Genomic DNA, 23,136 nt, shown 5'->3' with positions numbered 1-23,136 from the left:
TTTATTTTACCTGATGTTTGTTATTTATTTTTATTTTAATAAATTACCACTTGAGGATAAATAAAGTTGATCTGTGTCAATTTTGCATTTGAAATTACAAAATTTCCTGGATATTTCCAAAATTTGTCTAAACAGTTAGACATTTTAAATATTTCAAGCAAATATAATATATTACATTTTGTGCATTTTATTGGTTTTAACCCATAAAGACCCAAACATCCACCATCTGCCAAAATCATCTACTGATATAAGCTGTTTAATCCCGGTTGATCCACTAATACATGTGAATAACTGGTGTAAAATACAGTTTGTCATCTTTTCATGGTCATCAGATATGATCCATTTGGATGTTCAGAGGCTCCATAGTGAACATGGAAACACCGTCATTTTCTACAGCATTGATTTACCAGTAAAACCCATGGAGTTGGATGAATGACAGTGGATGGAAACACTTGGTTTATGCTCAGTTAATGATATTTTGTTGAAAAAGTCACTTTTTCATCAGTATTCTCTGTTTCTGATATAATAACCTTTAACTTTAATCTGCGCTTTTTTGAACATCTGCATGATTAATGAATTAAATGTTGGAAAATACTAGATTTTCACTGAAAAAACCACAAAATACAGAAGATAATATTACAATAAATGGTGATAAATCGCTTAAGGATGGTTAAATATAGAGAAAAAAAATATTTGGGAATTGACACAGTTGTCACACTGGGTCCATATAGGTTAAGTACAAAAAGCCAAGATTTAAATGTTGAAATGCATTGGTTCTACAGCCTCTTTGCAAATACAGAAATAAACACAAATGAACAGCAAAGCTTCAGCAGATATCACAGATGCTTTATGTGGCAACTGCAGAGTCCCATTCAGTAAAACAGTCACAGCCTGATCATGTGAAATCTGCTGCAAACCTCACAACCTTCAAGAGAGTCACTAAATCCTGTAAACCTGTACTCAAGTCACATTTAAAATTGAATGTGTTTTGGTCATATTTACTATTTAAATTTTCTTAAGTGTCACAAATTAGCATTTGTTACAAACACTGCATATGTGGGACAGACTGAATGATAAGATCCGTTATTAGTCCCACAATGGGGAAATTTGCAGTGTTACAGCACCATATAATATAAATGATTGACACACACACACACGATAAACATCAGAAGACAGCGGTAGTGATAGATGGAACATGAGAAGCTTGAGAAATATCAAGGGCTGAAGGAGGAAATAGAGAAAATGTGGGGTGTGAAGGAAACAGTGGTGCCAATAGTGATCTTATAATATTACACATTACATATAATATAATCACACATTGTATTGTAAGTAAGTAAATAAATGTTTTAAAGTAGCAGTAGATAATATTACAACTACAAATACTGCAAACTGTTAAGAATCAGTATTAAGAAAATAAATCAAAAGAGAAAAAAACTAATCCAATGAGCCTCAAACCGCAGTAATAGTTCTTTCTCTGCTGCTGTGGTTTATGTTTTGCTCTACTTCTGTGCTCAGGAACTACAGGGACACCCAAGGGTTTCTGTAAATCACTTTCTAAACACCCTGTTGACAGATGCAGATGAAAAGAACAATCTGTCTGTATATTCCTCGACCTCCAACTGGACACAAGTCACTCTTTGCCTTTGCTGCGATGTCTGACCTTGGCTTCTCCTGTCAGTTACTCTCAGCTGTCCAATCTCATATCCAGCTGTGTCCGCCTACCTCCAAAACAATAACATGTTTACTCCTCTGTTCCCTCAACCGTTCAATACAACTAATTTTGACAGGCAGCTCTTCAATCTCTCAAATCAATTAATATGACTCATTTAATTAGGGACCCATTTCTGCCCTGGTCCTTTGTAATCAAATGAATAATTTGCTGCTTGATCATTCACTACCGACACTAATCCACTATAATCACCTTCCACTATTGCCAGACACTCAGCATTAGGTTGAATGAAATGCTGAAATGCAAAGTATGACGGTCCGTGACCTGATAATCATGGGGGAAAAATTTATTTGGGATAATGGAATGAGTTTTCTGGACCAAATGTTCCCAGATGCTTTATCACTTCAGTGTCACAAATCAATCAAGGCAGCTAAAAAAAAAAAAGCCTGAGTCATTCTAAAAATCGCTATATATAGCTGATGGACTTTTGGATTGCAAATCACACAGGCCTTCACTGTCACTGTCAAAAACACTGTCACATCAGACTTCATTGAACCAACTCACCCTCTTTCATTTGACTATTATCCTGACTAAAAACAAGATGCTGCAGCCTTATGTTTATCAGATTACAGTTAAACTCATAGGAATGCATTTTCACACATGCAAAATCATTCTCTCAACTATCCTTGGAGTTTTTGAGTCTTGCCACGCTTCAAGAAATTCCTTCATTCCTTTGCATTCACTGGACTTATCCAAGCTAATCTGCAAACGGTAAGTGTAGACAGCACTGCTCTAAGGTAGGTAGATCAGTGGCTGGAAATAAAATGCAAGACAAGCAAGCAAATGTGAAAATTCCTCATTTGCTCTTACATGAGTCGAAAATGGCTAAATAAATGGAAAAGTTTTAAAGTGGTTAGTAGCAGAGTTTCTACTGAATGAGCTTTTTACTTTTGCATTTCCTAAATTTGAGCACACAGGGGATGTCTGATTAAAAACTGTACCTGCAGAGCTTAAATTAAAGAATAAAGTTGCTGAATGTTTCGTTATGTACTGCACTAAGAGCTAACCACACACTGTACCGCAGATTTTTCTATGAACTTTAAAGGGAAGCCATTAGCGCTAACTCATCTAAGGCTGCACGATATTGGAAAAAACTGACACTGCAATTTTTTTTAGCCTTGCGATATGATATTGTGATATGAAAAACTACTCAGAAGGCTATAATAGCTGTGTGGTGCTAACGCAAATGGTTTAACAAATTAGTTGTGTTTCCTCTCACTGTGGCGACAGGTGCAAGGCATTGTCAACACAGAATATGGTTTCAATATCATCCTTCTTGTAGCTGAAATAATTCCAGATAACTGACATTCCTTTTCTTTTTGGCACCAAGTCTTCATTTTCTGTGATTTTCTCTTGTTCGTTTCTCATTTTTCAGTGTTATTACCAGCGACTCACTCCATGTGCAAGGGCGTGGTCTACTTTGGCAAACTGATTAAGAACGATTGTGAATGGTGGATCAATGCGCGCAGTGTGTGTCAGGTACCCAGGTTGTACTTAGATAAGAACACATTGAGTTCACTTGCCTCCTACATTGTAGGACCTACGATGTAACTACTGTGCGTACATACATTGCGATGACGATGCTCAAACGATATATTGTGCAGCTCTAAACTCATCTATCGGTTCATGTGGCTCATGGATCCATAAAACTGAAGAATTACTTAGTTTTTATGTTACTTGTAATTTGTTCTAAATGATAGGAATTAAGTGTATTTTTCTGCATAACTACTGTACTTTAGTATTTTAACTGATTGCTTCAAAGGGTGTAGGCTTTACAAAATGAGGTTTGTTTAGATAAAGCACGCAAAAGAGACAAAATTAAAGACTAAAACAGCTGGGTTTTAGTATCAGGAGACCATCACCATCATTAACAGAGGCCCAGTTCAGGCCTGTCCTTTACATCCGTCCTGAGTATTCTAAATCCTACTAGCTCTAATGCAAGGTGTGAACCAAGGGCCAAGGACCTCAGCTTCAAAATAAAGCTAATGCAGAAGGATTTTAAATTATAAAACCGATGACACCGATGAATTGAAGGCCTGAGTACTCAGCCATCCTGCCCTGTGTATTGTACAGTGGCGATTTCTCATAGACTGCAAGGGAAGCCCGGCTTCCCCTAAAATTACGAAAATTAAATGGTTAAATATGTTCGGTTGTGTTGACATTTTATTGACTACAAATGTGTTAGAACACGTTCATCTCAAAAATGAGTTCGTTCAGAATCAGCTTTATCACAAACCAACGGACATGATGTTGTTCACGTCTCATCCATTCCCGTTGCGCTCTTTTCACATTCGATCTCTGCTCAGTGCATTTGTCCGTAGACTGCGGGTGTCTATGGGCTTCAATAGGACTGAATGGAACAGTTTTTTTCATTGCGTCAAAACTGGATGGTAATTGGATAAATGCCATGATGTTGTCCCGCCCCCGGACGCCGGGCGTCTCTGGGGGTGAATGGAGCTGTGGGCGGAGCTCGGCCGGGCCGGACGCCAGAATCCCACATGCTGATTGGAGGATCAGTCGAAAGGCTGAATCCCATTTGATTGACAGCTAGTTTCAGATCTCCTCCTTCACTGACACAGTTCAGTTTAATACCGTCGCACATTCTGCTGTGAAATCAAGAGAGAAACTGCTACGAAATTACTCGTTCATTTCTTGCACTGTAAATAAAACACACTCATTGTACTTCCTTGTTTCAATTTAACATAATTTCAGCGTTTTCTTGTTTCAGTTACATAATTTAATCATTTCTTGTTCGAGTTTAATATCGTTTTGTGGATAGTTAAATCAATCAAACTGTCGGCTAGGTCGGAGTGAAAGGAGCATTTGTTGTTTCAAAAGGCTGAAGTCTTACACCCACAACACACTGGGCCAAGGCAATCTAAACAGCCCAGCTCTGATGGATATTGAGAGGACACTGGTCCAGTCCCTGGGAAAGACGCCTACTTGGTACGATAAGGTCACTGAGCATTTTCTTTTTTTTTTTCTTTTTTATTTTTTATGTAAGCCGACAATGAGCTTCCCCTGTCTGAAAGACGAGCAGCCGCCACTGGTATTGTACCATTACAGAGCTGAAGTCCCACCCCTTCCAGTTGTGCCCCATGAAACCTCATCTATCCACCCATCCCCCACCCTCCTGTGGAAAAAGGTTTATCGGTCTTGGGCAAGAAACAAGTTAATTTGACAATTGATCTTATTTTAATTAGGTTCATATTTAAACATATGATCTGTCAATTTAAAAAACTAAGTCAAGAAAATCACAGATGTAAAAATGTTAAAGTATCAGCCTATGAAAATATATAAATACAAAGACACACCCAAACATTACAGAGATGACATCATCATAATTGTCTCTGCAGTGATTTTACATCTTTTAATACTTTTCACCACACTCTTGAACAATGAGGTAAAATGTTCCATGGCAGTGGCTATCTTGTCATGTATCACTTGCAGAATCCAATCCACACAAAACTAGATGCTTCTTTACTATATTTACAGCAAACCATGAATTTTTTGACTACAGTATTTGAAATTCTCAAACTTCATTGTGGCACAATTTAAACCATTGACTGCCTTTCATATTTTTATATACCAGAAAGTGTGCAACTTCGGCTCTCTGTGGCAATAGTTTTTAAGAAAGTTTTAAAAATGGCTGAAAATTTTGAAAAATCTACAAGGATGTACGCTTGTAAACAAGTAGGAGGACTTCATACCTGATGCTCCACCTGACAAAACACAAAATATGTAGCTGCATAATGTGGCAGAAGCTTTTTAACACATGTTGTGAAGAGAGCCAATGAAAGCAAATGGAGTCGTCAAAGGTGCCGTATTGACATTAAGGTGTTTCATAGCATCACATTATGCAGTCAGTAACAGCGTTGTATAAAGTACAGGGAAGTTACACTTGAGTAGAAGTACAAGTACCCTACCAAAAAATTACTTTGGTAGAAGTTCAAGTCGGTAACTGAAATGCTACTTAAGTTAAATTCTTTTAGTATCTAGCATTTACTGTTCTTAAGTATATCAAGTAATCTACAATTAACTGTACTCTGGTAATGAAAGCACAAGTACAATAAATATCAATAACATCCAAAGGCAGACAGAATTTGGAATTTTATAAAGTTTATCCAAGATTTTAAAACATGGTAAAGTAAAAGAGTCAAAACATTGAAAATGATGCCTACATCACACACTTCAAAAACAAGGTGTCAAAAACTTAAACAGGAGTAGGTTACTGCTGTTATTATAAATGTTAGAATTTGGAAAAAAAAGAAAAACTATGAAGCTTATTTGGCTTCTCAAAACATGGAGCCAACATTACACTTTGTAAACAAGGAATCCAAAGAAGAAGCGATGATGACAGCAGTCATGGATGGCCATCGCGTCTTACATCGCTGCTGCCGCTTATGAGTTTGCTGCTAACCGCTGCTGCTTGCATCAACAGAGCACCAACAGGTTGAGTGTGGATCATTGTTTGTACTTGAGCATTACACGTTTAGGCCCAATGACAAATCAGCTACCTGACTTTGTTGCAGTTAATCTCAGCGATGAAAACACCAAATTTCCTTTAGTTAATTTTTTGTAACGAGTGACAATACTGTGCATTAAAATGTATCAAAGTAGAAGTATGCAGTTGAGTTAGGAAATGTAGTGACGTAAAAGTGAAAGTAAACAGAATAAAAATACTCAGTAAAGTACAAAGTTTCCAAAACATACTTGAGTGCAGTAGTGATGTATTAGGCTGGATCCCTATTCACCCCTTGGCCCTCCCCCTTACCCCTACCCCTCTGTTTTGCGCGTACGCGTGAAGGGGTAGTGTTGTCCCGATTCTCAATTAGACAGAGGGGAAGGGCTAAGGTGGAGGGCTGTATAGCCCTCGAAACCTAGATTTTTCAGGACAACACTATGGACGGAGGGGCAAGAGAAATTTCCCATAATTCTCTTTGAATCATTGGCAAGATGGAGGTAAACACAGCAAAAAATGCAGCAGTGTGATGAAAGAAATACACAAATGTACGTATTTTCTTTGTAAACAACTTGATCATTTGATCGACCTTTTCAATGTGTTATATATCGTATTTCTGTGGTTTATAGTTGATAGCTGTAAAAAGATGACCAAAGCCCATGCAACAGAGGTGCATGGTGAATACTTCTGGAAACAAAGTTGTTGCATTTGTTAATAGCAGCATCGATGACCGCTGATGACGTAACAGGTCTGGAAGGGTTGTCCCATTTCATAGGGGAATGTTTCAACCCCTAACCCTTGCAGCTCCGTTTCAAGGGGTAGTGCCAAGTGCAAGGACCAAGGGGTAGGGGTAAGGGTTAGGGCTAAGGGGTGAATTGGGCCTTATTGCTTCGTTCCTATACAACAGGAAATTCCCTTCATTTTTTAGGAAATAGATGAGCTTGTCTGTATATAGAGTGATAAAGTCAAATCCAATCAGAGGTAATCACTTGAGATGCATACATTTTAATACCAGGTGTGAACAGGGCCAGACACGACTTTGCTACCCCACAATCTACTACAAATCACTGGGTACATTCGCTCTTTTTGTGCCTCTCTATGAGTTTTCCACTTGTTTTATCCAGTCCCTCACCTTACTGCCCTGGTCACTCTGTCTCTGTGCTTTTTTCTACCAGTTCTCTTCCTCGGTCTTACCTGGCAGGAGCACACCGAGCACCTATCGCTGTCCAGCACCCATATCTGGCCACTGTGCTTGACCTTGTTGTCATGGATACAGTCGCCAGTGCAGTTGTGTCCGTGGGGGCATCGACAGTCGTAGCCTCCCTCCAGGTTGAAGCACACGGTGTCGTTTGCACAGGTGTTCCTCCCTGTCTTGCATTCATTAATATCTGCAGGGAGCACAAAAGAAGTAACATCATACACATGTTCAGTAAAGGAAACGGCGTCGGCAATACTTGTGGGGATGTGGCTTTTTTTTTTTTTTTTTATTACAAGGCTGACAATATTTTTTCAGTAACATGAAGCTCTTTTTAATTGATCTTTTTTGTTTGTATGCAGATTTTCTTTATTTCAACAATAAGGCTTATTGGCATATTATTCTGCAATAAAAAAAAACAGTACTCAGAAGTAGTTAACAGATTTATAGATGTATAATTGATAGTTTTCTCTGATGGTAGGAGATGAGTTGATCACAGCAACATCTGTTTGTCTGTTGAATTTCTTTACTGTTTATATTTTATGTATCACACGTTTTTAACAGTATACAATGATTTCCTGGGCAGATTTCTTGCTTAAAATGTGTCATCGTTTGCATGCTTTATAGTATTAAATACAGATTTGAAGTGGGAAGGTACCAAAAATATGCTGGCTTGTCTGCTTCTGACTACAGCCCAGATTCATCTATTATTGACACTGTGGCAAAGTCAAGGAGCCTGTCTTGTCACAAAATGGTTGAAAGTTAAGTATGTATCAGTGAGCAGCCCCACCTTAGTTTTACTAGAACACAGACCTGCTCTCTGTACAATAGTGTCAGAGCTAAAAATAATGCGGAAAAATGTACCAATACAACATTTTAAGATGTTGGGGGAATCATATGGTACACAATTGTAATGCAACCCAGAAACCCACTTTTGGTCAAATTATAACTTCGCTTTGAAACACAGACAGGTGCTGCTTTTTTGTGTTGTCTCTTTAATGTGTTTTTTTTTTTTTTTCTTCCTGCCACTTCCTACTCAAGCTGACAGCCAAGATGGGGTCAACAAGCAGAGCGGTGCCAGCACTATTGTTACAAGCGAGGCTTCGATGTTACAGTAGATTGAGGGTTTCCATTTTGACAGTTGAAATGCCTCTTCATAGGCTGATTCAGAGTGAAAATTTCAGAAAACAAACAGGCCAAAGAAAGCAAGCTGACTGATTTAGGAGGAAAACACAATGATGATGACATTATCTACCCAGTCATATCCACAGCTTACATAAGCACAACAAAGTATGAAACAAAGGTGAGTAGAATTGGCAGATTACTCACAGGTTTTAACAAGAGGTATTATGTAACCATGGCATGTAAAAACAGAGACAGGACATATAGAGACAGAGTGCAGCTCATGCCAGAATTAAAACTCCCTTTATCTTAAAAATTGATGAAGCAGATTGTAAGAGACCAAGAGTCTGTAAACATTTGATGAACATGTTGGGGGATAAACTATGCAAGAGAAAGCAATGATATTTTCGAAAGCCATTAAAGTAGTAAGTTATTTTCCTCTTTAAAGGGGCCATATGTAGTACATATACTTTAAAACATAAAAGAAAATGACCTAAACAATATTAAATTAGTGTTTAGAGCTGGGGTGTCGAAATCATTTTAGTTCAGGGGCCACATACAGCCTAATATGATAAAAAAAAAAAGTGGGCCGGACCAGTAAATTGATAAGACCTGATAAATAATGTCGACTCCAAAGTTTTTGAGTGAAAAAAGTACAATTTCGTAATGAAAATGATTACATCTATGAACTGTACTTGAACATAACATGAACAAATATGAACAACCTGAAACTTCTTAAGAAAAATACGTGCAATTTTAACAATCTTACACCTTAGTTTATCATTTATACATATGCATCACAACTTACAGGTCACAGTGGATCTACAAATACACAAAACATTTAGCAACCGGTGGAATATTAAGATTCCATATACTTCTCTTAAGACATTTTATGTTGTTCATATTTGTTCAGGATATTCACATTTTTTGTAAAAGGCTAGTCTGTAGATGTAAACATTTTTGTGTAATTTTATGTTTTTTCAGAGGTGGTAAGTAACGAAGTATAAGTACTTTGTTACTGTACTTAAGTACATTTTTGAGGTATCTGTACTTTACTTGAGTATTTATTTTTATGGCAACTTTTTACTTTTACTCCCTACATTTTTGCATAAATATCTGTACTTTATACTCCTTACATTCTCAGAATAGGCTCGTTACGGATGTGACAGTACGTAAAATACGTCACTTCAGAGGGGAAATCAGTGGAGGAGAGAAGGAGCACAGGGTCAGTACCAGAGTCCTGCATGGGTCCACTTTTTCCAAACTTTTCCACACGTACCCGCAAAGCTGAGTACCACAACCCAACCTGTGATTAAACACATTGTCTGCACAGTAACTCACTTTTAAGGGCTTTATTTTTGGGTAAAATGCACACCATCAATAAATCTCTAATATGTGCTGCTCAATGTCATCTTTGGACGGATATAAACAGAAATGAAGCTCACTTCAAAATAAAACAAACCGGCTGTGGATCAACCACGGTGAAATTAGATGATCATCATCATTAAATGTCCTGCAAATTATTTTCATTAATGAATCTTCTTTTTCTATGTTTTCACTTCCTTGTACCCGCCCACATTTCGTTTAATTTTACCTGTGCCCATACCGTGAAAATTCTTTTTTTTTTTTTTTTTTTTTTTTTTTTACCCATCCCTGCATGTTTTTGGAGGTTACCTGCTGGTGCAGGACTCTGATCAGTATCATTCACTGAATTAGAAAACAGAAACTTTATGATATTGTCTGGTTAAATAAGTATTGTTTCATTCAAAGCAAAAAATGTGTTTTTACTTTTTACTTTTGCACTTTATTACAGTAGGGAAGTTGTACTTTTTTACTTTTACTTAAATAAAGGAGTTGAATCAGTACTTCTACTTTCATGAGAGTATTTTTTCACACAAGTAGCTGTACTTCTACTTAAGTACAGAATATGAGTAATTTTGCCACCTCTGCATTTTTTTTACACTAAACCAAAGGGGAAAAAATGCTGTTTTCATTATTTATAGGTTATGATGATAATATTTTGCTGGTCTGACTCACTTTAGATTGAATTCACCTAAAATGATTTTAACATCATTGATTGTTACCATCTTGAAATTTTTGCAGTTCACAAATTCATCCCACGGACTAGATTGGACCCCTTGGTGGGCCAGTTTTGGCCCGCAGGCTGTATGTTTGACACCCCTGGTTTAGAGTAAAGAATTCTGAAGTTCAGCTAAAAATGCCAGTGTGGTGGACTGTAGAGATATAAACTGAATTTATTCATACTAATGGGCCAGGGAATTTATGTGACCACTAGAGGGAGTAGTGAGCCACTCTGCTGGCCTCCCATGGTGAAGAAAACTAACGTCACAGGGCCTTTGACCAAAGCATCATAAAGTGACCAGATCAGAACCACTAAGAAACAACTTTTGGAGTCAAAGAAAGTGACAAAGTGATAAAAGCTACAACCACTGGACACAGCTCTAAATGAAAAGAATGGAGTTTGATGCTGAAATGACAGTGTTTCTTCTACACGGGTGAGTTTGATAAAGAGGCTAATGAAAGTATGAAGTTATTGTGGCATGTTCTTATCTTTACTGAGCTGTGACAACTCCGACCTTGTTTAGATGATTTCAAACATTTCTTTAGTGCAGCTATTGACACAAACTGTACAGAAAATGAAGGTGATTTGTGGTTTTACTGTAGTCGTTTTCTGTGTAAAAACAGAGCAAAGCTAACCGAGCTATAATGTAAACTATCAGCTGATGCAACACGTGAAGATTACAAGACTCAGTGTTATTTTGACCATCGGTTAAAATAAACAGGTATGAGTTTTAGTGTGAACAAGAAAATTGAACACCCTAATACAAATGTGTGTAAACAATGAGTTTGATACTTTATTCATTGAGTGACACAGTCTGTGTTTGTTGGTGGTTTGGTAGGCCTAAGTGTGTTCTGGTACATGACTTGGCCCTGCTGATGAGAGTTTAGAATATCAATACTATATAGAACGACTTTAACCCTTTCATGCATAGTGGTCGCTACAGTGGACAGTTATTCTACAGCTGTTCTCTTGTATATTCATGGATTTTGTTGTTTTACTTGCACATCAACCAACACAGTGGATACTTATGCACCATCCCATAATACACTGCAATTCATACCGTTACTGTAACATTCCTGTTCTTGATAAACCTGATCTGCAGCAACATATTTGAGTGTAAATCAGTTGCTAATTGTTATTAGACTGTAATTAACAGGTTGTTGTTTTTTTTTAAGTTGTTGTGTTTTGTTGTTTTTTGCATATTATTTGAGTGCGTAATAACTACTATTACAGTATGTTAAAATGTGAGAAAACATCAGATTAGCAACATTAAAAAAAACATTTATTTCATAGTTTTCACACAGTATGACAGTAAATGCTTGTTTCTTTGCATCAAAAATTAAACGCATGGTGTCCAGCTGAGTGGACATTTTTGTAACTCCATGAAAAATAGGTTCATAAAAAAAAACAAAAAAAAATTAAATCACATTGTTTTTTTCATGCCTAAAGAGGAATAAAAACACTCAGGAAAAAAATCTTGATTAAGGTTCTCATAATTCATGCATGAAAGGGTTAATGTTACTACAATCTCAACTAGCTATTTTTTTAAACTAAAATCCAAAGCATACACATGACATAATAGGTGACATTTTTGTTCACACATACACAAATTTTATATCATTCCTTACAAAAACACTCTGGAGTGTGAGTGTTAGGTGTTTTAAAAGAATATAGGCCTACCGCATACATGTGTACTTACTTATATTGATACCACTCTAAAATTTCAGGAAGTAACAAATTGATAGAATGTTTTACTGTGAATTTCTGCTACTTAATATACTTACTTACCAAATTTACTGTACTTAATAATTATTTTTAACCTTTCTTAAGTGATTTCTCACCATTTATTCTAGTGTTGTGCTCCGTATTTTGCGTTTTAAGTGAAAATCAGGTACTTTCCTGTATTTAATTCACTGATCATGTAAATGTTAATTAAGGCACAAATTAAAGTTGAGGGTTATTATCTCAAAAACAAAGAAAACTGAAGAAAAAGTGACTTTTTCAGTAAAATATATCATTAGCTGAACATAAACCCAGTGTCTCCATCCATTGGAGCCTCTGAACGTCCAAATGGGTCATATCTGATGACCACGAAAAGATGACAAACTGCATTTTACACCAATTATTGACATGTCTTGATAAGATTAGTGGATCAACAGGTATTAAACATTTTAGATCAGTAAATGATTTGGCTGTTTGGGTCTTTATGGGTTAATATTTCTGCCATTACATATCAAATATGTACTCAAAAGGTTTCAAAGCCATATACTCCAAATAGTCCTCAAAGATGGACTGTCCTTTCAAATTTAATTCAGCCAAATGGACACAAAAAATAAGCGTCACATCATTGACCCATATACATGAGCTTTTTGAAATATTTCTTGACTTTCCCTCCCCTCCAATTCTAAGATAAGAAGAGATAAAACTTGAAAAAACAAGAAAACAGAAAAGGTAGCCCACTCACCAACACACGATTCCCCGTTGGCGGAAAACAAGCCGTTGTCATGGTATCCATCACGGCACTCGCAGTGGTACCAGCCGGGCAAGTTGACACAAGTGGATTTACTATCACACTCGACAAAGCCATCCGCACACTCATCAATGTCTGAGAGGAGACGAGAAGAGAAGAGAGGGATAGTAAGACATCCGTGTATAATCAGTATTGGCTACTCATGTTAACTTTAAAATATGTGCTTTACATTGGGTGGATCTATTGTGTTCCGTTCTTGCCTAGGGGGCATTTTCAACATTGACTGATTCATAATTGATAAAACAACGTGTCTCGCATCTAAGTGAATTTAGTCCATGGGCTTTATTGATCTAGCATCGCTGTATAGCCAGAACAGGACAATTGTATCAATAAAAGATTGCAGGGAATAAATTAATCTACCATAACAAGCCTATTCTTAGAAGCTAGAGGCATAACACCAACATTTTGGAAAGCCACTAAAAAACCCATGCTGTTTATTCCACAACATATGGCTGCAAATAATTAGGATCTGTGTGCTAACGTGTGCATATTGTCTGTGAGGTGATGTGAAAGAAAGCTTAATAAAGGATTTTGACACACATGCTAGCTCAGTCTGTGGGTGGTTGTCAATACATGGGGCTGATGTTTGTTTCCAGAGAGCTCCACTTAGAAATATCCTTGACTCTGCCTCCTCCTTCAGCTCTTCTCTTTAATACAAGACTCAGATTACATGCTCTGGCTTTCTCCTCTCTATTTGTTTTTGCTTTCTCCCTATCATTCGCTATTCATCTCTTTATCTGTGTTTCCTTTCCCTTATTCACCCCTCTTCTATCTGTTTACAACATTCAACCCTTTTATTTTCACAAACAGCCCCTCAAACATTCGTCCGCCGAGAACAAATCCAATACAGTTCTCGACAATGAAGGTAGTACACAAGGACGGAAAGATCACTCTGATATTTTAGCTAACATTTAATTAAACTAAGGACCAGGCCCACACAAGAGGGGAAATAAAGCTTGTTATTACACAGTAGGGCTAAATATGTTAGGCCCAGACATGCACTGTGATTAAATGTGTCTGCATAGCCAATGATGCTTCTTTTTTTTTTTATGATTGTGCATGATGCATGATGCTCTGCTCTCATTATGAAAATGGCAGTGTGCCGTGTCTGACCTTCTCTGTGACTGCCTGCTACAGTATCCCCCATAGAGCGACAGGCAGACGGGCTCATGGTCCCCCGCTGCCCGGCCAGTAATGGGATTAAGATCTATTGGCTAATGAGCCCTCAGCCTTTTAATAGAATTTCTGCAGCAGATTAACCGTTGATCAAATGTCCCTCAGATTAGAGCCTTATCTATTTAAAAATTACCCGCATTTGTCTGAGTCACATGTAGGTCTGCAGAAAATCCTACAGGATCCTCTATTTCTTGGTTTTTCCACACTTACCAGGGTGAATGCATTGGTGCTACAGACCTTGAAGGTATATTTCACTCATTTCACTAAATACATCAGTTTGTTTGGAGCAGAACTCCTCATTTTCTCCCCTTTGGACAGTAATTCTGGGTTAAAAGGACGCATGTTAAAAAGTCATGAGTCTACAGTAAATAGCACAACTAGCCTATCTTTGAAAATTAATGGAAATTCTCCACACTCCCGAGGAGCGATATCCAATGCTCTTTGTTGCAGTGCAATAAAAGCACAGGGAGCTTTTAAAGCTAAAAGCTGCATGACGTCTATTGCCAGTACATTAAAAAAATCAACTTGAATTTCTCCAAATCATCCTGTTTTCCCCCAAATAAGGTTGTATGAAATTGTTCAAAGTACAAGCAGCAGTCAGGTACTATTTATAACATAGGCTGATGGTGAAGTCTAAAAATATGCAAATGGGTTATTTTCAGCCAATTTCATTCAAGCGTTTTTAAAAGCTCGACTGTCTGGCTATAACAACAGAGGGTTACACTCCCAACAAAAGATTTGTCATTTCTCTTTTATCTAAGCCAAACTTGTCAGCTACACTTACGACAAGTTGCCTTTCAGCTGCTGTCATATCAACTTTTAAAGTGCGGCAGTGTTTCAGGACAGTGAAACTCGCTGTTGTCATACCTTGGATTCAGCTCAATTAAATATGTGAGGTATTAAAAGGATACAGCATGTTTGCCAAAGTCTCACCCTCTCTTTTATCGTCTTGTGTAAATGATAATGGGAGACGATTGTAATTAAATTATCAGCAATGACAATAAGACAAGGGTGCAGCTGCATCTGTTTCTACTGAAATGTGAAGCCTACTCTTTTGTTCCGTCATAAATATGGGTACTGTGTTTTCACTTGTTAGACCATGTCATGTTTTTACCCTGTTCTGCTGAAAAAAAAAGACTACTCAAAGAAAATAAAAACTGTCTTTTTGCCTCTATCTCCTGGAGAGGTCAGGTTATGTTACCTTACCACCAAAAGACACGGAAGCAGAAGGCAAATTACTGGCACAAAGAGATGATAGTGAGGACAAAAAAAGGAGGAGGTAGAAAATGAGATATAAAATGCAGGGACACGTGAATGTTGGAAGAAAAAGCAGAAAGAAAAGAAAGACTATAAGGGACCGCAGTTATCCTCCTCGTTATCCTGAGTGGCAGCCGGGAAACAAGGGCTCTATTAAGGCAGATCTCAGAGGACAAAGTGAGGAAGAAATGGACGGTGTTTTCCTCTGCACCCTCCTGGGCTTGTTGTGCTGCTCTGCCAGAAACACCTCCCTTTTCTTCCTCATTTTCCATCTTCACCTTTCTACAGGTTCATCCTTCCTGTCTTTCTCTGGCTCAAGCTGAGGCAAAAACAGACCTGCCCTCATCATCGCCTTTTTTGATTCCTGTAGTTTGCTCTCAATTTGAACAGCAAAAAAAAAAAAAGACAGTTTAGAGTTTAATCTTGGCAGCCGTTTTCACATCATCCCTCCTTTTCACTGCTCCTGCCCCTGCCAGCCCTTTGCTTTTGTCCTGGCTGCCTATTCTGATCCCGGACAAGTAGAGTTCTCTACTTTTTTTTTTTTTGCTATCTTTTCACCACCGTCTCTTCCTTTCCCATGTCTTTTCCTTTCTTTGATTGACAGATGGGAAGCAGTTCTGCTGAACTGGATCACTCAGCTGAGAGTCAGTATATCTGCAGTATCCTAATTCAAACTGATTTTCATTTCCATAGAGCACTACCTGATAATCCTGATTTGCTCTGCGAAGAATTAACTACGTCTCTGAATCTTGACTAAACCTTTGCTCTGCTTCTGAGTGAAATGCCATTTGACAATAAGTGGATTTTAAAAATGAGCTGAATTTGTCATGTCAGCTCACATTTACAATGATGAAAGAGGAAAAGCTGGGTGAAGTCAATAACAATGTGTACAAAGCTTTTACTGACAGAGTGATAAGGTAAGAAATGGATTTCGGACCCATGTTCTTTTATTTACAGTAAAGTGTAATTGAGTGATTGTCACCGGTCCTCAGTCTTCATTAAGAGAACGAGCAATCCAAATCAATCATGAAACCCAAGGCAAATTGAGTTACACACTCGGCTCTTAAAGATGAAACACACAGTAAAACATAAATCCATATCTGCAAGCAGTTGAGTGGGAGAGTGGATGAGTAATCATGCAACACTGGACATCAGCCAATACAATCAGTAGCTGTAAGTGTTCATGGAGTGGAGTAACTCTGCCTCTGATACGGATCGCTTTAAAAATCCTCCACCCACCGGAGTTCATCTGAAATAATTGTTTGGAGTCAAAAATTATACATAATATGCAAAAGATTTCTTGGTTGTTGCTGGTAAACAAACTGATCAAGTTTCAGCCTTTGCACTTTGAACTGTGGTAAACAACTGAGAAAGAGAGGGAATGAGGAGAGAGTGCCATTAGCAATAGGAAGTCTTCAAACCAAGAAATAAAATGTTACTTTATGATTGTTTCACAGAGGTTCTAAAGCTCAGCTGACACACAAATGGTCTGCAATTTGCAATCAGCATAGTTTAGGACCCCCATAGTTGGACTAAGAGTGCCTCGCTGTGCCGGTTCAAAAGTCTCTAATGACAGTAAAAGAAATAGACAAATAGTGTCCTGTTTTTTGGTCCAGATGAAAGCCTGTTGTGGTCCTCATTTGGACAGGAATTCACCAGTTGGGGACCCCTGTTCTGAGTGAATGCAACTGTAGAACATGTTTTGTTTGTTTTTAAGAAAAATCTTAGGCCTTTTACAATGACTTTATTGTTTGACTATTGCTTGTAAGAAAAATACGTTTGGAGGCAAATTACAAATGTTCCTTCAGGCTCAAAGCTTGTAAGCAGGAGGGTGAATCCAAATATTTGATTGACAGCTGAGATGTTAAAAACACAAAGCAACATAGCTTTTTTTTTTTTCCTTTTAGTTTTTAGTTTAACATAGACTGGCTGGAAGAAGCATGACATCACCCATTGATTTCTAAACTAACATTTTTGCAGACACTAGTTTGTGATTTAGCTGCTGCTGTGTTGGTTCTTAAATGTGACCATATTTAGACAAAAAGTGCAGGAGTATGGGAGTCCAAGTGGTCACGGGTTAGTGCATACTATGTGCTAGCTTAATGGCAGAGTAAAATGGTAAATATCATAAAGGATTGCATAACAAAGTCATTTTACAGTATTGTAAAATGGATGAGACCAGAATGTGTATTGGGGAAAAAAAACAAAAATGACATAGTGTTTTTAGACAGTGGTTCAATGAGATCTAGGAGATCCAGGGCTTTTTGAAACAGATTCTACTAACCATCAGACATATCTTAAAACTTTAAGATACCTCTGCAAGGAGCTGAGGTCCTTGCCCTTTGGTTTAATATAATCAGGTTTGGGTTCAAATGACTTTATTTGTACTAATAGACAGAACTGGCTGCAGGTAAGAAATGGCATCCTTCTAGACATACATTTGATAAAAACACAAACACAAATGGTAAACAAACATAATAGAGTAATAAAATAAGAATTAAATACCAAACACTCCAACAATTAAAATCACCAAATAGAGGAAATGACAATAACAGTAAAGTGCAGAAAATTAATTAATGATTGGCTATTATCTATGCAGTATTATTCAGATCCCTTCATTTCAGCTATGGTTGTTGAAATGTCACTATTTTTGTACTGTTTTGTTTTACACTTTGGAACTACAAACCTCTGTCCAGATGGTAGAAGCTGAAATTCATTGTGTAAAAGGTGTGAATGGTTAAAATGGAGCTGCTTATCTGTAACTGTCTAGTGTTCAGGGACACGGGTTCAGCTGGGACTCACCAATCAGTCTACTGGGCCAACAGTTTCATTTAATGAGTTTTTGTTTTTTGTTCTTTCAGTGGAAGTTTCTAAATCATGACACCAAAAAAAAAAAAAAAGATAAAATAGATGCATCAAAGCACAGTAGAGTAAGGTAATTTTTCCATCATTATTTCCTTCTGACTCTGAGTCAGTGTTTTTGTCAGTGTTCACACTGCCTCATACATAGAGGCATTATCAAGATGCCAACTATTCTTGAATATAGACGCTTCCTTGTACAGGATGTACTGAAACATTACTTACAAAGCAGATCTGTACTGCAAGCAGTAGCAAAGAAAAATGTGCTTCTGGATTTCAGCTGGACCTCAAAGTGTATAATGTGTGTGTCCAGTGCTTAGCGCAGATCGCTGCACTGCAGCAGCTACAGCAGAACACGATCCCTGGGAGACGTGTCATTTAGGTAGAAGCAGCAGGTTGCGCTCAGCTAAGCGACAGCTCCGGCCATTAGCAGAGCCTAATTAAGACACACTAATTATGGGTGATGGAGTGAGTGCTTTGTAAGGCCGTCTCTAAATAAATAATGAATACATAATCATTGTGCTTAAACAAGCCGCTTGAGCTTAAACAGGCACAGGCCCCAGGCCTTGCGGGTAAACTGTGGAGCAAAACAGGGACTCAGGGAGAGCTCCAGTGATGCATCATTGAAGCTGTCAAGGGACAAAAAAATTAATATGATTTTAAATATTCACTACCTGCACTGAGTTTTAGGTGGGAGGTACACATGGGAGATTTCAGCTCTGATCAGACTGCAATGTTTTTGTCATGTGTACTAAATACCATGCAGCCTTCATTGTTTAATGGCCTGTCCACACAAACAGATATTTTTTGAAAAAGACATTTTCCTCCTCCATTTACAAAAAACATTATGTCTACACGACCTTCATTTTACAAAATATCTCCACACAGTAATGGAAAAATGACTAAAAACTGGTCCAAATGCTCAGATAAACCATAGTTTACACGTCAAACTGTGGACACCATGGATAATACTGGACGTAGCAGATGCACAAGCTTTAATCTGTCATGAAGGCAAAGCAGCACTGATAAGTTCAGTTCTAAACATAAGTTACCTTAAGTGTCTTTTGGGGATGTGGAAGAGTATTCTTTAAATCAGGGGTGTCAAATTCTTTTCAGATGAGGGGCCACATACAGCCCATTTTGATCTCCAGGCTGGAACAGTAAAATAATAGCATAATAGCCTATAAATAATAATTTTTTTCTTTGTTTAGTGCAAAAAACAGTTCTATTATGAAAATGTTTACATTTACAAACAATCCTTTTTCCAAAAAATGTGAATAACCTGAAAAAACTGAAATTTATTTGGAAAAATAGGTGCAATTTTAACAGTATTGTGCCTCAACTTATCATTTATACATATGCTTTTCAGATCACAGTGGATCTACAAAGGACACAAAATATCTAGTAACAAGCATAATATTGTTACATTTTTAGTTTGAAATTTGGAGTTGACATTATTTATTGGTTATTTGACTGTTACTTTACTGGTCCAGCCCACTTGAAATTAAATTGGGCTAAAATGAACTTTACACACTTGACTGTTAATACTTTCAGTGTAATTTTGCCGTATGTTTGACACCCCTGCTTTAAATGCTGTGGATTTGTCCCATCTGTCTCTCAAAGATATCTGTGTTGACTTGGATCTACTGCAGCTCCTACACTGATTTCTACGCCTGGATTTGATGTTTCAGGGGAAGGTTCATCACACAAAGCAAAAATCCACACAAGCAAAATGTGGTGCGACACCTTCATTTTTCAATCTCTCCATTTTCCCTTTCTACACGGATAGACACAAATCAGCATTTATTAAAACTTTACTTTGGAAAGCTTTTTTTTTTTTTTTTAAATGTTTTTGCAACTGATAATGTAATTTACATGCGGATGAAAGGTTCAAAAATAGAGAAAAATATCCACAAAATATCTGCATTAGTGTGGACAGTGCATGAAGTCACCACATCAGGAAATAGACTGTTTAGTCAAATGAAATGTAAATTGGACTGGTCTGTTTGCATGTCTGTTCATATTTTGCTTGTGCATATGTGCATGCTTCTACAGGGGTTGGACAAAATAATGGAAACACCTTCACCTCAAGATGATAATGCCCCAATCCATACAGCTAGAATTGTTAAAGAATGGCATGAGGAACATTCTAATGAAGTTGAGCATCTCGTATGGCCGGCACAGTCCCCAGACCTCAACATTATTGAGCATTTATGGTCAGTTTTAGAGATTCAATTAAGACGTCGATTTCCACCGCCATCGTCTCTAAAAGAGTTGGAGGGTATTCTAACTGAAGAATGGCTTAAAATTCCTTTGGAAACAATTCACAAGTTGTATGAATCAATACCTCGGAGAATTGAGGCTGTAATTGCCGCAAAAGGCGGACCTACACCATATTAAATTATATTTTGTTGATTTTTTAAGGTGTTTCCATTATTTTGTCCAACCCCTGTATATGTATAGTTCATCATCCTGCTTATGTGACGGTTTATTCGTCCATCAGAGCTTTTTGTCCGTCTGCAGTCTTTCTTTCTGTTTAAATCTTTGACAGGCCTCCTGGAGCTTGACATCAATGTAAATGAGGCCTGAGGGAACAAATTGTTTGTTTGACCCTGTCCTGCTCTCTGTCCTAGTCAATATGCCAGTGTGACTTCAGGTCTCCACACTTCTTCACTCACTGTCTTTAAAGTTTCCTGCTGAACTCACTGGTCATCTCATCCTCCTGTCTGCTCTTCTCCTCCATTGCTGCCTTTCCTTTTCTATTTTTACACCTCGGTCTGAATCATACTCCTCTCCTTTCTTGTTTGGTTCCACTTTTGTCCTTCCTTAATGTTTTTCTCTTTATTTTTTTCTTCCTCTTCCTAGATGTTGCAAAAACCCACTGAATGTAAAAATGCAACCCCTCTGATGGAAATTGCGTTCCACTCACATTAGTGGAATGTTCCCATCTTTATATCATGTCTATTTATGAGTATCATTTTGTAAGAGGGAGGGTAGTGGTAAATGATCACGACTTGAGAAAATGAGAGTTTCTCCTACCAATAAAACATCAATTTACAGTGTAGGTGTAATGCAGTGGAGCTCCCTGATGGTGCTCTTGAACATAGCCCTCCAGGAGCGTGTAGGAGTCACAAATCTAAATTGCATCATTAACAGCGGACATAAAAATCTTTTATCTTTTTCTCCTTTCTAGAGAACTTTGTTGAAGCTAAACTGGCCTCTGTGTGATTCTGCGCGCCTGATTAAAAGTGCTTGTGAGGACGAAAGACTGCAGACGAAATAAAAGATGAAAGAGAGAGGTGTCCATCCTCTGAATCTGATCAAATGCTATTCTCCCTCGAGCAACCTCCTGCGTCCTTTGAGGAACCATGAGAGGCCAGAGAAGGACCGCAGAGATGCCCATTAGTTACACAAGTGACAGCACAGCGACAGAAAATTTTAACTGGCGGCCAAGCATCCTAATAGGCTTAGAGGCATTTTACAACCGTGAAAAGAAAATATAATGAGCTGAAAATAAAGGAAATATCAAGGCTACCTACACATTCATTCACCTCATAGGAACAGTTCAGGATTTCAGTCAATAAACACACATCTGAGGCCAAAACAGAAACCAGTGTTCATAGATATTATGTCCAATTATTTCATGTAGAGACTCTCAGCTGCTAAAAAAATCTTTACAGTCCCAGGCTCCATGACCTTAAACCACCTTAAGGATAAGATTATCATAAAGTTCTCGTTATATCTCTTCTTTATACATGTCCTTCCTTAAAGCGGAGTTACTTTTATACTCACAGAATAAGTATAAGCAACTTCCTCCGGTCCACATATCTTAAAAATCAGATGAAAGTGCATAATGATTTATTTACCATGTTTCTAATTTAGCTAATTTGGTTTCATTCCTTTTTTCCTCATACATTTGTCAAAAACAATATGTGGCTTAATGGGTAAAATTGGTCTTTTACATGAGATGTTTAAATGAAAACTGTTCATAAATTAAACCCCTTAAGGCTAAGAAAGAGATTAGGGAAACGTCTATGGATTAAAAGTTATCTTTAACATTTTCAATAGATTTATGGATCCATCCATTTAATTTGTGACAAAATTGGCATTAACTGTCCATGATCATATTTTTTTATGCAAAAGTGCACACAACACACAATACCCAGTCAATAATATCTGATCATATCTCACTGATGAATGCACTTAAATGAACATACTGTCGGTGTATCAGTCTGAATAAATAAAAATCACTAGCTCTTCATCTGCATTTGTCCATAAAATGGATGTAGTTTTATCTGATATACCAATAATTTCATCACTATATTAATCCCATTTGGCCTATGTTTGTATGTTTGAACAGTCTTTACATTCAGCTAATACTGAAATATATTCCTGAAGCAAAATTAAACACTAGATAACCACTAAAGAAAATGTACTGTACTTTTAGAAGTAATTTAACCTCAAAGAAACACATGGAGGAGCTGATTCTTTTTTTTTTTTGGATAACATTGATATAATCTGTACATTTCAGAGTATGTGAGAAACAATTAAGTAATTATATATCAAAATACACAAAAGCACCCAAAACACAAATTCTCAAATTCAACACTCTACTGTAATATGTCAACAAAGATGGTTTTTAGTTCATTCAAGCAGAGCCAGAAATGAACACACATTTGGTTGAAAAATAAATGTAATATTTTGCCATTTGCACATTTGTCAC

General features: G+C 37.4%; 1 protein-coding gene across 2 annotated transcripts in view; it reads right to left on the bottom strand.

The window, feature by feature from the left end:
- The window catches only part of nell2a (neural EGFL like 2a), a 101,155-nt gene that overhangs the window by 6,872 nt on the left and 71,147 nt on the right, over positions 1 to 23,136 (bottom strand). For both annotated transcript variants that reach the window (XM_030136834.1, XM_030136835.1), the window contains 2 exons: positions 13,056 to 13,196; positions 7,386 to 7,579 (listed from right to left, as the gene is read on the bottom strand). In XM_030136834.1, the coding sequence (XP_029992694.1) occupies positions 7,386 to 7,579; positions 13,056 to 13,196 (335 nt within the window). The remainder of the gene's footprint in view (positions 1 to 7,385; positions 7,580 to 13,055; positions 13,197 to 23,136) is intronic.

This window comes from Sphaeramia orbicularis, chromosome 6 (genome assembly GCF_902148855.1).
Source record: "Sphaeramia orbicularis chromosome 6, fSphaOr1.1, whole genome shotgun sequence".
NCBI classification, from domain to species: Eukaryota; Metazoa; Chordata; class Actinopteri; order Kurtiformes; family Apogonidae; genus Sphaeramia; species Sphaeramia orbicularis.
This window is presented reverse-complemented; position numbering and strand designations above follow the sequence as displayed.